The sequence below is a fragment of the Meles meles genome, chromosome 13 (assembly GCF_922984935.1).
Source record: "Meles meles chromosome 13, mMelMel3.1 paternal haplotype, whole genome shotgun sequence".
Taxonomy (NCBI): Eukaryota; Metazoa; Chordata; class Mammalia; order Carnivora; family Mustelidae; genus Meles; species Meles meles.
Window position 1 is genome coordinate 49,466,786 of NC_060078.1, and position 15,541 is coordinate 49,482,326.

The 15,541-nt window shown below is 37.0% G+C and overlaps 1 protein-coding gene across 1 annotated transcript; it reads right to left on the reverse strand.

Moving 5' to 3' along the window:
* Window positions 1-11,905: 11,905 nt before the first annotated feature.
* Window positions 11,906-12,718, reverse strand: LOC123955403 (transcription factor BTF3-like). The gene has a single exon (XM_046027417.1). The coding sequence runs from the start codon at window positions 12,618-12,620 to the stop codon at window positions 12,132-12,134; it is 489 nt and encodes a 162-aa protein (XP_045883373.1). The 5' UTR covers window positions 12,621-12,718; the 3' UTR covers window positions 11,906-12,131.
* Between the last annotated feature and the right edge of the window lie 2,823 nt (window positions 12,719-15,541).

Here is a 15,541-nt window from a genome sequence, read left to right on the forward strand (position 1 = left end):
AATATCTAGCATCTAACAAGGTATATCTGGTATCCAATTAAAAAATTATCAGACATGAAAAATACAAGAAAATACAACCCACAGTGAGGAGAAAAATCAATGAACTGAAACTAACCAAGAAATGAAACGATGACTTATTTACCAGACTAGAACATCTTTAAAAAGTAATGAGTGATTTCCATATGCTCAAAAACATGGAATATTGAACATATTAAGTAGAGATCTAGAGCATATAAAACTGACCAAAATAAATTTAACTTCTATAAATGAAAACTACAAAGTGTGAGATAAAAAATACACAAAACAGAACTGATAGCAAATTAAACATTGCAAAAGAAAAGATTAGTGAACATGAACACACAGAAATAGAAACCATTCAAAGTGAAATAGAAATAGAAACTATTCAAAGTGAAACAGAAAGAATTTTTTAAAATGAAAAGAGCATTAACAAACTGTGGGAATATTTCAAGCAGATAAATACAAATGTAAATTGAGTCCCTGAAGGAGTCAGTAGCAGACAGAAAAAATATTGAAGAATTGCTGGAAATGTTCCAAAGGTGAGGAAAATTATAAATCCACAAATCCAAAAACCTCCATTAACCCTAAAAAAAGAAACATGAAAAAGACCACAGCAGTGAGGTCACCTTCTACCCCCTACCCAGTATGAGTGAGTTAGTGTGAGTCAACTCAGCACTCCCAATTCCCTACTCCTGGTATCATCAGAGCCCAGTGGGGAGCTGACCTTCTAGATGCAGCCAACATTATGGAGACTGAAACAGGACTAAAGAAGATTCTGTTTCTCCCCTATCTGCTGCCAGTAGGGCCAAGTGGGGAGTTAGACTTCACCCTGACCTGGCTGATGCGTCCTCCGCTCTCTCTCCACAGTGCTCACCAAGCCCAGAGCTTGCCAAGCCTCCTCTCCCATGCAGTATCAATGAGGTGGAACTGGTTGGTCAGAGGCAGAGTGAGTTGGCACTTCCCTCCCCCCACCTTCCTCCCTGGTTCAGCAGATCTCAGTAGAAAGGAGTGGAGCTTCCTTATCCAACCTACAGCAGGCAAAGCAGTTGTCAGCCCTTCACTACTCCATCCCTGGGTCAGACACCCAGAAAGGAACTGAGCTTACACCTCCACTCAGAGACAATAAGTTGGTGAGAGGACGGTGTCAGCAGGACCTCGGGGGAAGCTGAACCTCAGGTCAATCATTTGCTGTGTATCAGTGCTCTACTTTTGCTGAGGCTGTGTTAGTGGTGCCCAGCAGGAAACGTGATAAATTCACCCACCCAACCCAAATGCTACCCCTCAAAAAGGGGATTACCTGCTAAAATAAAATTAAATAAAACCCAGAGTTTCATAATATAATATCTAAAATATTTGGAATACAATTGAAAAATCACTTATACCCAGGGTGAAGAATATCACAACTTGAATGGGAGGTAACACATAACAACATTCAGATAAATCAGATGTGAGAATTATCTGACTAGGGTATTTGAACAAATACCATAAAAATGCTTCTATCAGCAATGACCAATTCTCTTGAAAAAAAAAATGAAAAACAGAAAACCTCAACAAGTAAATAGAATGTATAAAGATTTTTTTAAAAATAGCAACTATAGAACTAAACAATGCAATGTATTAGTCTGCTTGAGCTACCATAGCAAAATACCACTTATGTGATATTAAGTCACTGGATAACTCAACAAAAATTTATTTTCTCAGTTCTGGAGGCTAGAAGACCAAGATCAAAGTGCTGGAACATTCTGTTTCTGGTGAGAGCTCCCTTCCTGGCTTACAGACAGCCACCATCTCACAGGTTTCCTCCCATGCTCAGAGGGAGAGAGAGAGCCTCAGTGTCCCTCACTACTCTTATATGGACACCAGTTCTTTTGAATTAGATTCCACACTTAAGATTCCAATTTAACCTTAGTAGCCTTTAAAAGGCCCTATCTACAAGTACAGTCCGTCATATTTAGAGTTGGGGATTCAACATATGAATTTTGTAGGAACACAACTCTGTCCATAATATGCAATAACTAAAATAAAAAACTGACTGGATAGATTCAATAGTGGAGTGGAGTTTTCAGAAGATAGAATAGTGGATTTGAGTAATTTACCCAATCTGAGCAACAGAGAGTTCAATAGTTCAAATAAGTAAACACAGTCTCAGAGACCTGTAGAACAATAACAAAAGAGCTAATTTTTACCAAGTCGGTTCCCAAAAAAAAAAGGGTGAGCAATTGGACTAAAAGAGTATTTCTCAAAATAATGGATAAAAATTTCTCAAAGATGAAAAAGACTCTACTGATTTAAGAAACTGAGTGAAATCCAAATTGAATAAACTCAGAGAAATCCATACCTTGACATATCATCATAACTGAATTTCCAAAATCTAAAAGACAAAGAAAAAAAACTTGAAAAACAGCCAGAGAATAAGGATACATTATTCATAAGGGATCACCAATTTGAATGATAGTGAAATTCTCACCTGGAACATGGAGACCAGAGGAAGAGGCATGACATTTTTCAAATTTTGAAGGGAAAATATAATCAACTCTTAATTCCACATCTGGCTAAAACCTCCTTTTGGAAAGAAGGACACATAAAGAAATTATCCGATAAAGAAAAACTAAGGATTCGTCATTAGCAAGTCTATCTTTAGAGAATGCTTAAAGGAAGTTCTCTAAGCAGAAAGGAAAATAGAACAGAACTTAAAAAGAAAGATAGAGAGGGAAAGAATATCCAAATGGTTGAAAGAAGGCCAAATATAATTTTCATGAGTTTGTTAAGTCATATTTATAGGTAAATCAAAAATTATAACACTTTCTGATGCAGTATATGTAGTAGAAATGCTTAAGACAATCATATTTAAGAAGAGGGAAGGATAAAAGGACCTAATGAAAATAAGGTTTCTGGGACACCTGGGTGGCTCCGTAGGTTAAGTGGCTGCCTTCAGCTCAGGTCATGGTCTCAGGGTTCTGGGATTGAGTCCCACATCGAGTCCCAGCTCAGTGGGGAGACTGCTTCTGCCTCTGCTTCTCCCCGCTGCTTGTTCTCTCTCTCTCTCTCTCTCATGTGCTCTGACAAATAAAATTGTTGAAAGAAAGGGAAAGAAAAGAAGGTCTCTGCTGTCATTTGAACTAGTAAAAGAGTAAACTATTGCATAGATATGTTGTCACACCTACAGCAAACTTTTTTTTTAATTTTTTTTTTAAGATTATTTATTTATTTATTTATTTGACAGAGAGAGATCACAAGTAGACTGAGAGGCAGGCAGAGAGAGAGAGAGGGAAGCAGGCTCGCTGCTGAGCAGAGAGCCGGATGCGGGACTCAATCCCAGGACCCTGAGATCATGACCTGAGCCGAAGGCAGCAGCTTAACCCACTGAGCCACCCAGGCGCCCCCCTACAGCAAACTTTAAGAAAATTAGTTTTTTTTTTAATATTTTATTTATTTATTTGACAGAGAGAGGTCACAAGTAGGCAGAGAGGCAGGGAGAAACCGGCTCCCCAGTGAGCAGAGAGCCTGATGTGGGGCTCGATCCCAGGACCCTGAGATCATGACCTGAGCTGAAGGCAGAGGCTTAAACCACTGAGCCACCCAGGTGCCCCAAGAAAACTAGTTTTTAAAAAGCAGGAGCAGCTACACTCAAAATACATAAAATAATAAGAAACCAGCATTAGAAAGACAACAGAAAAACCTCTAAACACTTATAAATTAAATATATCATATATCAAAGAGGAAGTCTCAAACGAAATAAAAATACATTAAACTGAATGAAAATTAAAATACAACAAGTCAAAACATGTGGAATGCAGCTAAAGTACTGATGAGTTACTTTATAAATTTATAACACTAAATGCTTACAGAAAAAAACAGGAAAATCTCTAATCAATAATCTAAGCTCCTACCTCAAGAAACTAGTAAAAGAAGAGCAAAATAAGTATAAAGCAAGCAGAAGGAAGAAAATAATGAGGATAAGAGCAGAAATACATGAAATTGAAAGGGAAACATTACCTGTAGAAAGACCTAAATCATTAATATCAGATTTGCAAGAAGGGTTATCACTACAGATTCCCACAGCTACTAAAGGAGTAATAATGAAATACTATAAACAACTTTGCACTCCTAAATTAAACAACTCAGAAGAAATAGACTAAATTTCTTGAAAACCACAAACTATTGAAACTCTACCAAGATGAAATTAAAAGCCTGAATAGTTCTGTGATCATTGTAGAAATGGAGCTTGTTACTTAAAAGTTCCCAAAAGAAATATGCAGACTCAGTTGATTTCACTGGAGAATTCTACTAAACATTTAAAGAAGAAGTCATACCAATCTTCCACTACCTTTACAGAAAAAAAAAGAGGTGATAATATTTCCCAACTCATTTTAACAATACAATAAAACTGCAGAATAATTTATCTCCGAAACTTAGATACATCAATCTACAACAAAACATTAGCAAATCAAATTCAGCAATCTATAAAAAGAATTTTTAGGGGCGCCTGGGTGGCTCAGTGGGTTAAGCCTCTGCCTTCGGTTCAGGTCATGATCCTCGGGTTCTGAGATCGAGCCCTGCATCAGGCAGTCTGCTCAGCAAGGAACCTGCTTCCCCCTCTCTCTCTCTGCCTGCCTCTCTGCCTACTTGTGATCTCTGTCTGTCAAATAAATAAATAAAATCTTAAAAAAATAAAAAGAATAAAAAGAATTTTTACACCATGACCAAGTAGAACTTATACCATAAATATTTAGCAGGTTCAACATTTGAAAAATCAATCAGTATAATCCACATATCAACAGGCTAAAGAGAAAAAGTTATATCATCATACCTAGGAGCTTTTGACAAAATCCAAAGCCAAGCCATCATTAAAAAAAAAAAATCCAAAATCCACAATCATGATAAAAGGTCTCAGCACACTGGATAAAGGGGAGCCACCTCAACTCGGTATAGAGCATCCACAAAACACCTATAAGAACATCACACTTAACAGTGAAAGACTGAATACTTTACTTCTAATATCAGGAATAGAGTGAGGATGTCCTCTCTCACCAGACTTGTTAAACACAGTAATGGAAGTCCTGGCTGGCATTATGAGAAAGAATATAAAAAGCATACAAATTGAAAAGCAAGAGTTAAAACCATTACTTGCTGATAACTGATAACATGTACATAGAAAACCCTAAGGAATCTACCAAAAATATAAAATAAAATAATCCCTAAAACTGATTTCAGCAAAGTTAAATGATAAAAGACCAACACACAAAACATGAACACATGGAAACTGAAATGAAAGGCACTATACAATTGACAATTCTCCAAATGTGAAATATATAGGTACAATTCTAAAGAAACATGTACAGAATCTGTATCCTAAAACTCACAAAATGTGGTGAAATAAATAAAAGAAGACCTAAATAAATAGAGACATACCATATTTATCTATTGGAAGACTCAAGATAGAAAAGATTTCAATATTCCCCAAATTAATCTCTAGATTTAATGTGATTTCCATCAAAATTACAGCAAGATTTTAAAATAAAACAAACCTGGGACACTTGGGTAGCTCAGTCGATTAAGTATCCAACTCTTAATCCCATTCAGGGTCTTGGTCTCAGGGTCATAAGTTCAAGCCTTGCATATAATAAAAATAAAATAAAATCTTGTCATTTGCAATGATGCAGATGGAACTAGAGGGTATTATGCTAAGCAAAATAAGTCAGAGAACAAGTACCATATGATTTCACTCATATGTGAAATTAAAGAAACAAACAGATGAACATAGGGAAAGGGAAAGAAAAATAAATTAAGATGAAAATTGAGAGGAAGCAAACCATAAGAGATGCTGAACTCTAGGAAACAAACTGAGGGCTGCTGGAGGGGAGGTCGGTGGGGGGATGGAGTAATTGGGTGATGGGCATTAAGGAGGGCACATGATGTGATGAGCACTTGGTGTTATATGCAACTGATGAATCACTAAATTCTTCTTCTGCAACTAATACAAGAATAGTAAAATAAAATAAGACAAACTTATCTAAAATTTATATGGAAAGGCAAGAACCTAGAGTAGTGAAACCAATTTTGAAAATGGATAAGTAAATGGGAGAAATCACCCTATCCATTGTTAATGCTTACTATACAATTACAGTAAATAAGAAAGTTGGTATTAGCAGAGATAGACACTTAGATAAATGGAACCTAGAAGTAGCCCAATAGATCTTTGACAGAGGTGCAAAAGCAATTCAAAAGACAATAGGGTAATTCTAACAAAAGACAATTGGACATTAATGGGGGGAGGGGCAGAAGCCACTAAACCTTATGCCTTGTACAAATGTTAACTCCAAATGAATCATAAACTTAAATATAGAACCATAAAAATTTTAGGGGAGGAAAAAAAAAAACAGGAGAAAGCCTTCAGAAACTTGAGTTTTTAACACTTGACCCTAAAAGTACAACCCAGAAAAGGCAAAAAAATTGATAAAGTGGACTTCATCAAAAGTAAAATCTTTTTGCGCTACAAAAATCTGTATGAAGAAGGTAAAAGCACAAGCTACAGGCTGGGAGAAAATATTTGCAAACTACATACCCAACTCGGGACTAGTATCTAGACTATATAAAGAACTCTCAAAACTCAATAGTCAAGATCAATCCAACTAGAAAACAGGCCAAAAATGTGAGACATTTCACTGAAAAGGATTATCATCTGATCCAGGAATTATACTCTTGACCATTTATCCCAAAGAAATTTATCCCAGGTTTATATTTACAGAGAACCTGAACACAAATGTCCACAGCAGCTTTATATGTAATAACCACAACTGGAAACAATTCAAGTGTCTTTTAATGGGTGAATACTGAAACAAACTAGTACATCCATACCACAGAATACTACTCAGCAACAAAGAAAAATGAACTATTGGCACATGTAACATCTTGGATGGATCTCCAGGGCCTTATGCTGAATGAAGAAAACTATTCTTGGGGCACCTGGGTGGCTCAGTGGGTTAAGCCGCTGCCTTCAGCTCAGGTCATGATCTCGGGGTCCTGGGATCGAGTCCCGCATCGGGCTCTTTGCTCAGCAGGGAGCCTGCTTCCCTCTCTCTCTCTCTCTGCCTGCCTCTCTGTCTACTTGTGATCTCTCTCTGTCAAATAAATAAAATCTTTAAAAAAAAAAAAAAGAAAAGAAAACTATTCTCAAAAGGTTACACACTGTATGGTTCCATTTATATCACATTCTTGAAATGACAAAATTGCAGAGATGAAGAATAGATTAGTGGTTGTCAGGCCCTAGGAAGGAGAAAAGGAAAGGAGGCAGCTATGAAGTAAAAGATTAGCTTAGGAGATCTTTGTGATGGACTGTTTGTATCTTAATTGTGGGGGCGATAACAAAAATCTACACTTGCAATAAAACTGCATAGAACTACACACACACACACGTGCACATACACACGCACACACACAAATGAAATCATAGGTCTGGTAAAATCTGAATAAGGTCAATGGTCGTATCAATGTCAATTTCCTGGTTGTGAATTTGTACAACAGTTACGCAAGATGTTATCATTGGGGAAACAGTGAAGGTTTTATGGGTCTCTCTGTGTTATTTCTTAAATTAGAATATCAATTATCTCAAAAATAAAACGCTCAGCAAATTAGTAATAGAAAGGACTTCCTCAATCTGATAAAAGCCCTCTACAAAAAACCACAGCTAACCTCACACTTAATGGTGAGAGACTGAATGGTGAGAGACACCTTCCTCCAAGGTCCAAAATAAGACACAAGTTCTTACCACTCTTTTTTTCTTTCTTTCTTTCTTTCTTTCTGACAAATAAGAATTGTATGTATTTAAGCTGTGCAATGTGATGTTTTGATGTGTGTATACATTTTGTAATGGTTACTACAACCAAACTAATTACCATATCCATCACCTTCCTTTTTTTTTTTAATTCAACATCAAGACAGAGGTTATAACCAAGACAGTGAGGCAAGAAAAAGACACAAAAGACATCCAGCTTGGAAGGGAAGAAGTAAAACTGTATTTATGTGCAGATGATACCATTATCTATACATAAAATCCTGTAGAAGCTATAAAAAGGTATTAGAACTAGCACGTAAGGCTAACAAGATTGCAGGATAGAAGATTAATACACAAAAATCTAATGTAGGGGCACCTGGGTGGCTCAGTGGGTTGGGCCTCTGCCTTCAGCTCAGGTCATAATCTCGGGGTCCTGGGATCGAGCCCTGCATCAGGCTCTCTGCTCAGCGGGGAGCCTGCTTCCTCCTCTCTCTCTGCCTGCTGCTCTGCCTACCTGTGATCTCTATCTCTCTGTCAAATAAATAAATAAATAAAATATATTTCTACATGCTAACAATGAAAAGTCAGAAATTGAAATTTAAAAATTAATAGTATTAACAATAACAACACGAAATATGAAATACATAGGTAAATATCTAGTAAAAGGTGTGTAAGACCTTTACACTAAAATCTACAAAATGATGCTCAGAAAAATTATAAAAGACTCAATAGAGGACTATACTGTTAAGATAAAAATTGTCTCCAAGTTGATCTACAGATCCAATGCAATCTTAATCAAAATTGCAGCAGAGAATTTTGTAGAAATTATCAAACTGATTTTAATATTTCAAGTGGAAATGTGAAGGACCTGGAACAGACCAAAAAATCCGCAAGACAATAAGTTTGCAGGTCTAATATCACCGATTTCAAGACTTATTAAAGCACAGTAACCAAGAGAGTGTGGAATTGGCATAAAGACAAATTGTTCAGTGGAGTGGAATCTAAGGTCCAAAAATAGCCCCACACATTTATGAACAACTTCAACAAGGGTGCAAAGAAAATTCAGTGGCAAAAGGATAATCTTTTCAACAAATGGTACTGGGGGGATAAAAGATAATCTATATTTTTATTTTAAATCATCTATATTTTTAAATGACATTTAACCCATACCTTGCATCGTACATAAAAATTAACTTAAAATGAGCCATAGACATATATATATTTGACTATATACATATATATGTATATATAAATATATGTATGTATATTTGACTATATATATATAGTCAAATATTATAATTCTAGAGGAAAACAGGAGAAAACCACAGTGACCTTATATTGGGCAAAGACGGTTCAGATACGATAGCAAAATGATCTACAAAAAGTTATTGATAAACTGGACTTCATTAAAATTAAGAACTTCAGCTCTTTCAAATACACAAGTAAGAGAATTAAAAGGCAAGTCATGGAAGAAAATAATTGCATAATAATTAAATATTTGCACCCAAATCTCATAAAGACCTCTCAAAACTCAACAATAAGAAACCAAACAACCCAAGAAAAATGGGCAAAACATTTTAACAAATCTCTTACCAAAGAAGATAGGTGGATGGCAAACAAACACATGAAAAAATGCCTAACATCATTACTCATTTGGAAAATAAAAAATAAAATCACGAGACCCCTACTTACACACCTATTAGAATCTCTGAAACTAAAAAGACACCAAGTGTTGGCAAGGATGCCAAGCAACTAAAATTTTCATATACTGCTGTTGGTATTGTAAAATGGCACAACTGCTCCGGAAAATAGGTTTGCAGTTTCTTAAAACATTACACCTACTACAGGATACAATCATGCCCCATGGTTATCTTTCTAAGAAAAATAAAAGCTCATGTCTATACAAAACTCACCAAAAATGTCCCTAGTGGCTTTATTTATAACAGCCTAATACTGAAAAAGACCTAAATGACATCAACAAGAGAATGAATAAACAATTGTGTTGCAGTGGACCCTTGAACAATAAGGGGGTTAGAGAGAACAACCCTCTGCACAATTGAAAATCCATGTATAAATTTTACTCCCAAAAAAAGCTTAACTACTAATAGCCTACTCTTGACCAGAAGCCTTAACAACAGCATAAGCAGTCAATTAACACTTATTTTATTCATACAGAGTATTCTTGCACTAAAGGACCCTAGAGAAAAGACAATGCTATTGAGAAAAAAATAAATATATTTATAGTAGTGTACTATCTGTATATATGCAGACCTACCCAGTTCAAATCTAGACTGTGCAAGGGTCAACTATATATCTGTACAATGGAATACATTCAGAAATAAATAGCAGTTAACTATTGATACACATGGAAACATAAATAAATCTCAAAACAATTATACTATGAAAGGAGCAAAGCAAAAAGCTTACATACTAAATGGCTCCATTTATATAAAATCTAGAAAATACAAATTAGTCTGTAGTGACAGAAAAGAAATCAGTAGTCATCTGAAGAGGGGGCCAGGGCGGTATATGAAGTACAGATTACCAGAAGATACAAGGAAACTTTAAGGGGTGAGTGATACACTCATTGCCTTAATTGCTGTGATGGTTACACAGACATGTATCAAAACTTTTCAAAGTGTACATTTGAAACATGTACGATTTACCTATTGAAGTATACCATAATAAGGGAAAATAAAGAAAGATAATTAAATATAATTAACTTAGGTAATCAGAGTTTCCATTCTTTAAAAGAATACCCTCTCAATGTAAAAATATTAATAATTTACAATAGTACCAAGGAGCAAAACTTCTAGAACATGGAATAAAAAATTGGGGCATGACAGGCAGTGAGTAATAATTACATATCCTTATTTCTTCATCTTAAGTGACAATATTTATTTTTATAAATAATAGAATAATAGTAATTTATTTCTAAAATTGAATATTGAGCAAAATATTTAATAATTCTGTTAAAAATTTTAAAGGTAGATTTAAGGTTATTACTTACTATTATAAATATAGAACCAAAAAAAATGCTATACCTTCCAAATTAAAAAAGTAAACATAGAACATGTTGAAAGCTAAAAACTGAGGGGAAATTAAAGCATAACATAAGCTCCATTTAATAAATGGAGTTAGTGTCAGTTAAGTGTCCAACTCCTGGTTTCTGCTCAGGTCTCATCTCAGGGTCCTGAAATCAGGCTCCACATGCTCTGTGCCCAGGGCAGAGTCTCTTTGGGTTACTCCCTCTCTCTCCCTCTGTCCCTCCTGCTCTTGCTTACTTGCTCTCTTTCAAATAAACAAACAAAATCTTTTTTTAAAACTGAGTAATTCGAAGATCCAAATACTTGTTTTAACAGTAGTTCACATCTTTGAAGAAAAGCAAATACTTTTAGATATTTTCAAATGTAATTATTTCTAATCTCTGAAAAAAGAAACCTAAAACAGAGTACCACCAGTAGTTAGAAATGGGAATTTGTATAGGGCACCTGGGTGGCTCAGCAGTTTTAAAGCCTCTGCCTTCAGCTCGGGTCATGATCCCAGAGTCCTGGGATCAAGTCCCGCATCAGGCTCTCTGCTCAGCAGGGAGCCTGCTTCCTCTTCTCTCTCTGTCTGCCTCTCTGCCTGCCTCTCTGCCTACATGTGATCTCTGTCTGTCAAATAAATCAATAAAATCTTAAAAAAAAAGAATGGGGATTTGTATGAACACACGTGTCCCAGAAAGTGAGAGTTGGAAATAATGCACATATACAGAAAGTGAGGGAAGGAAGAATACAGGTACCCCCATTGCACCAATACACTGATGGTGCAAATCTCCATTTGTTGACCCAGAAAGAGGTTCACAACACAGCACTGAATTTTAAAAGCAGGTCAAACAATAGCTGTTTTAACATGATACCACTGACTTAAGAGGTTTGGCATATGTGTCAATGGCCATAAAGAAATATCAAAACAAATGCTGATCTGAGTGTTAACAATGACTGCCTTAGTTATTGCACCTTAGGCTACTGGGAATCTAGAGATTTTTCGCAATGAGCTTCTATCGTCTTGCAAATGAAGCAATAACATTATTTTTTTTTTTCCTAGGCAAAGAACTTTATTAATCTAGTTTCAAACTTTATTCCCAGGCTTCTTCAGCTTAATTAGCTGCAAAGAATGAATTGTGTATTAGCAAAAACTGAAAAGAGCTGCAGTGTCCAAGGGGCTTGGGCTTAAAAATATTAGAGATCTAGATTTTATCAGATCCATGAACAAAATTTTAAAAAGCAGTCATAATATAAAATAGCAGCTCCCAGTAACTTCTTCAAGTTTTATCTTCTTCAGAAGTTGACTCAATTCAGTTTGCTTCATTCTTGGAAGCTTCATCAAAATTCTCCACAAGATCTGGAACTTCATCATCATCATCCTCTCCAGTAGCAAGTGGTGCTTTTCCATCCACAGATTGTTTGGGCAGAGCTTCAGCCAGTCTTCTTAAACTAGTCAGACTGTCTGCACCACGTTGGTTTAAGATACTGGGTAGCATTTCTGTCAGCTGCTTTGTCTCAGCATGGCCTGTAATGGTGGAAGTGTTCGCTGCCAGCGATGCCTGAACTTTGGGGTTGTTAAAGTGGACCACTGTTCCTTGGTTTGTGAACATATTCACTTCTTCAATACCAGAGATATTGTTTACCCCTAACTTCTTTAAGGAGAACTGAAGTTTTTTATCATCTGCTGTAGCTGTTCTATGAACCACCTTCTTCTTTCGGCGAGCAGTTCCTTTCCCACCAATGTGCACTTGTGCTTGCAGTTTGGCGAGTTTCTCCTGGTTCATGATAGTTTCTTTCATCTTGTTGGAGTGGAAATGGGACCGCGCGGGGGACTAGGGTTGGCGCTCAGGGGGTCTCGGGCGGACCAGCTGAGATTAGGCGCACACACGCGGGGACGCAAGATGGCAGCTGCAATAACATTATTTTTAAAGCATTTATCTTCAAATGAGAAATTCATGCTATCGAGAGTGTGGTTAATGAGTTGCATGCATTGTAGTAATACAACTCTTTATAATGCAATTTGACAGAAGCTATTAAAATTTAAAGTGTGCATATGCATTGGTCAGGGGTCTTTGTCATGAAGACTTGAATATGTTGGGAGAGTGAAAGTGACTGCACAAAGTGCAGATCTATTTGAGTTGACCTAAAACTGATGTCCAGGATTTATTGTTTAGGTGACAGGGGTCCATTTATTTAATGTTAGGTAACAGAAACAAATAAAATAATGTCCTCACTTTTGTATTTTTTTTATTAAGAAAACATTCCCATATCTCTCTTTATATAAGTTTTAGATCACTAAGAAAAACATGGAGGGATGCATAGCAATGCCTTAACATCAGCTACCTCTGTGGTGTGAGTCTGGGGGAAACTATGGGCATTATTAACTTTTTATTCATGCACATTTGTATTGTATGAATTGAGCTTGAATACATTACTCTTTATCATCTAAAAAAATAAAATAAAATTTGAAAGCAGATTTCAACAATATGAGGCAATAATCTTTAAAGTTCTCTTCAGAATGCTAGTTCCTCTGTCCTTCTGTTTTCATATCTCATTTTCCAGTATTCAATGCACCCTACAGCTAATTACTTTATGCACCTGCCCTCAGTCCATCCTTCGGTCATAGAAGAAGCACTCAGTATCCCAGCCCACCCTCTCTGCCAGGACATGAGGAACAGCTGGAGATGCTCTCAGCATAGCATGGTAGATGAAAGCAAACAGAAGAGCTCATCACACCTTAATTAAATAATGCTAATTAGGGCACCGACAGGCCCTACTTAACCACTTTCTGGAAATGAATATGCTGTTGGAAAAATGAGTGGAGATTCTAGAGTACATGAGAAGGTAGACTTGTCTTTTGGAAAGTATGAGGAATGTTTCCAAGGGCCAGCCACATTAGAATTAACTATGAGAGCGGTTAAAAGCCATCTTTCACATGGCCTACTACTGTCTCAGATGCTCAGATACTGCGTTCCTTAAGCACCCCACATAGGTAATTTCTTAACACACCCAAAGTATGAGAACCACTTTTCTAGACTGCAAACACTCAGGTGAGCCAGATATGACAAAGCCCCAAATGAGGGCTTCCAAACATCCTGCAGGCACCTCTTTCCCTGTACACATGGTGACTAAGAGGACAGGGGTGTTGCTGCCCAAGGGTGAGCCGTAAAACCTGCTCGTCCCAGGTGACCTACAAGTACCAGGAACCTTGGGCATCCAAGCACTGAGTGACTGAGCTCGAAGACCTAGGACCAGAGAGGAACTAAAGTGTTCAAGGCAGAGACAGCCTTGTCTCTGAGAGAGGAGAGAGGAAGATGGACAGTGAGGAAAACAAGCATTTCACTGGAGATGCTGTTGTTGCTGACGACGAGGGCCAGAGAAAACTTCGACTCAGAGAAACAGCCACTGTGTTCCTAAGACTTCAACACCACAGTCCCAAATCTCAGAAGGTAGGACAGCAGCCTTGAAGACACCAGCTTTTGTTTCAGAAAACTGGGCACTCAAAAGAAATTGTGCTTCTTGTATAAGTAAAAAAGAGGGAAGATGGTGTTCCCAGAGTAGGGGAGCTAGTCCTTCAGGGCTGCAGCGGACGCTGGAGATTATATTCTGCTGCCTCTGAGCCCAGTGAGTGGCAAACACTTGCTCTGGCCAATGATATGGTGTGAGAGCATTTCCAGGCCCCGGTGTCCCACAGGTGACAGGACAATCATGCCGCAGAGGGAAGGCAACAGTGACAATAATGCCGAACTTACAGGCCAAGAAGCAGCTTCCACATTTCCTTGGACGTGTAAGCCCCACGATTCTTGTGCACTCTAACTGAAGGGGAGAGAGCCCCAAGAATGGCCAGTATTGTGTTTCTTGCTAACCCTGTTAGGGGAATAGATGCTCGGAGCCAGGTGTAATTTGATTTAGAAAAATAAAGAAATGTGATGCTTCTTGCACCTGAATGTGGAGGCGCAATTCATAACTTACACCATCCACTTACTAATTCCTCTGTCCATGTGTAAACGATTTTAGATCACCTTGACTTTGCTGCTGAAAGCTACATTCTCCTTATCGTTCAACATCCAGACTACTCGATGCACTTTTTAAGAGCTGAAGTTTATATAAATATTATGCCTTAAGTTCTTATCAAAAATCCACTTTCCAGTATTTATGTTTTGGATTTCTTGCACCTTTTGCTGGTGGGACAGGGAAGGGTGGAGTGGGTTCTTAGCCAGAAAGTTTTTAAAGTGGCTCCCAGGAGAGTGAGGAGCTGAAAAGCAAAGAAAGCAAACCTTAAATGTGTTTGCAGCAGCCTGAAGCAATTTGAGAAAGTAGGGTTAGAGGGCTTGCCAAAGATATAGGCATGGAAATTATTTCCCTTTTTAATGCAGATAGATGAAAATAAGAAAATTGTCCTAAGGGGTTATTCACCCAAATGGAAAAGTCTCTTTAGCATTCCCACCAATTGTACATTTAAGTTTTTTCTAGTAAATATAAATATGATATGTATATACATACATCCATACATATATACACATATTTACTGGGAAAAAAATTAAATGTGTAATAGATAGGAATGCTGATACAGATACAAATATATATACAGATATAGATATACAAAAGTCAAAGGAAATTTTTTAAAAATACACATAAATATCTATCTCTTCTGTTTTTTAGCCCTCCACTTATTCACTCCAGAGGAGGTATGTTATTGATTTCATCTCTGCAGGAATAT

Excerpts from the sequence above, each read along its gene's own strand:
- LOC123955403 (XM_046027417.1), bottom strand. The coding sequence starts at position 12,620 with ATGAAAGAAACTATCATGAACCAGGAGAAACTCGCCAAACTGCAAGCA.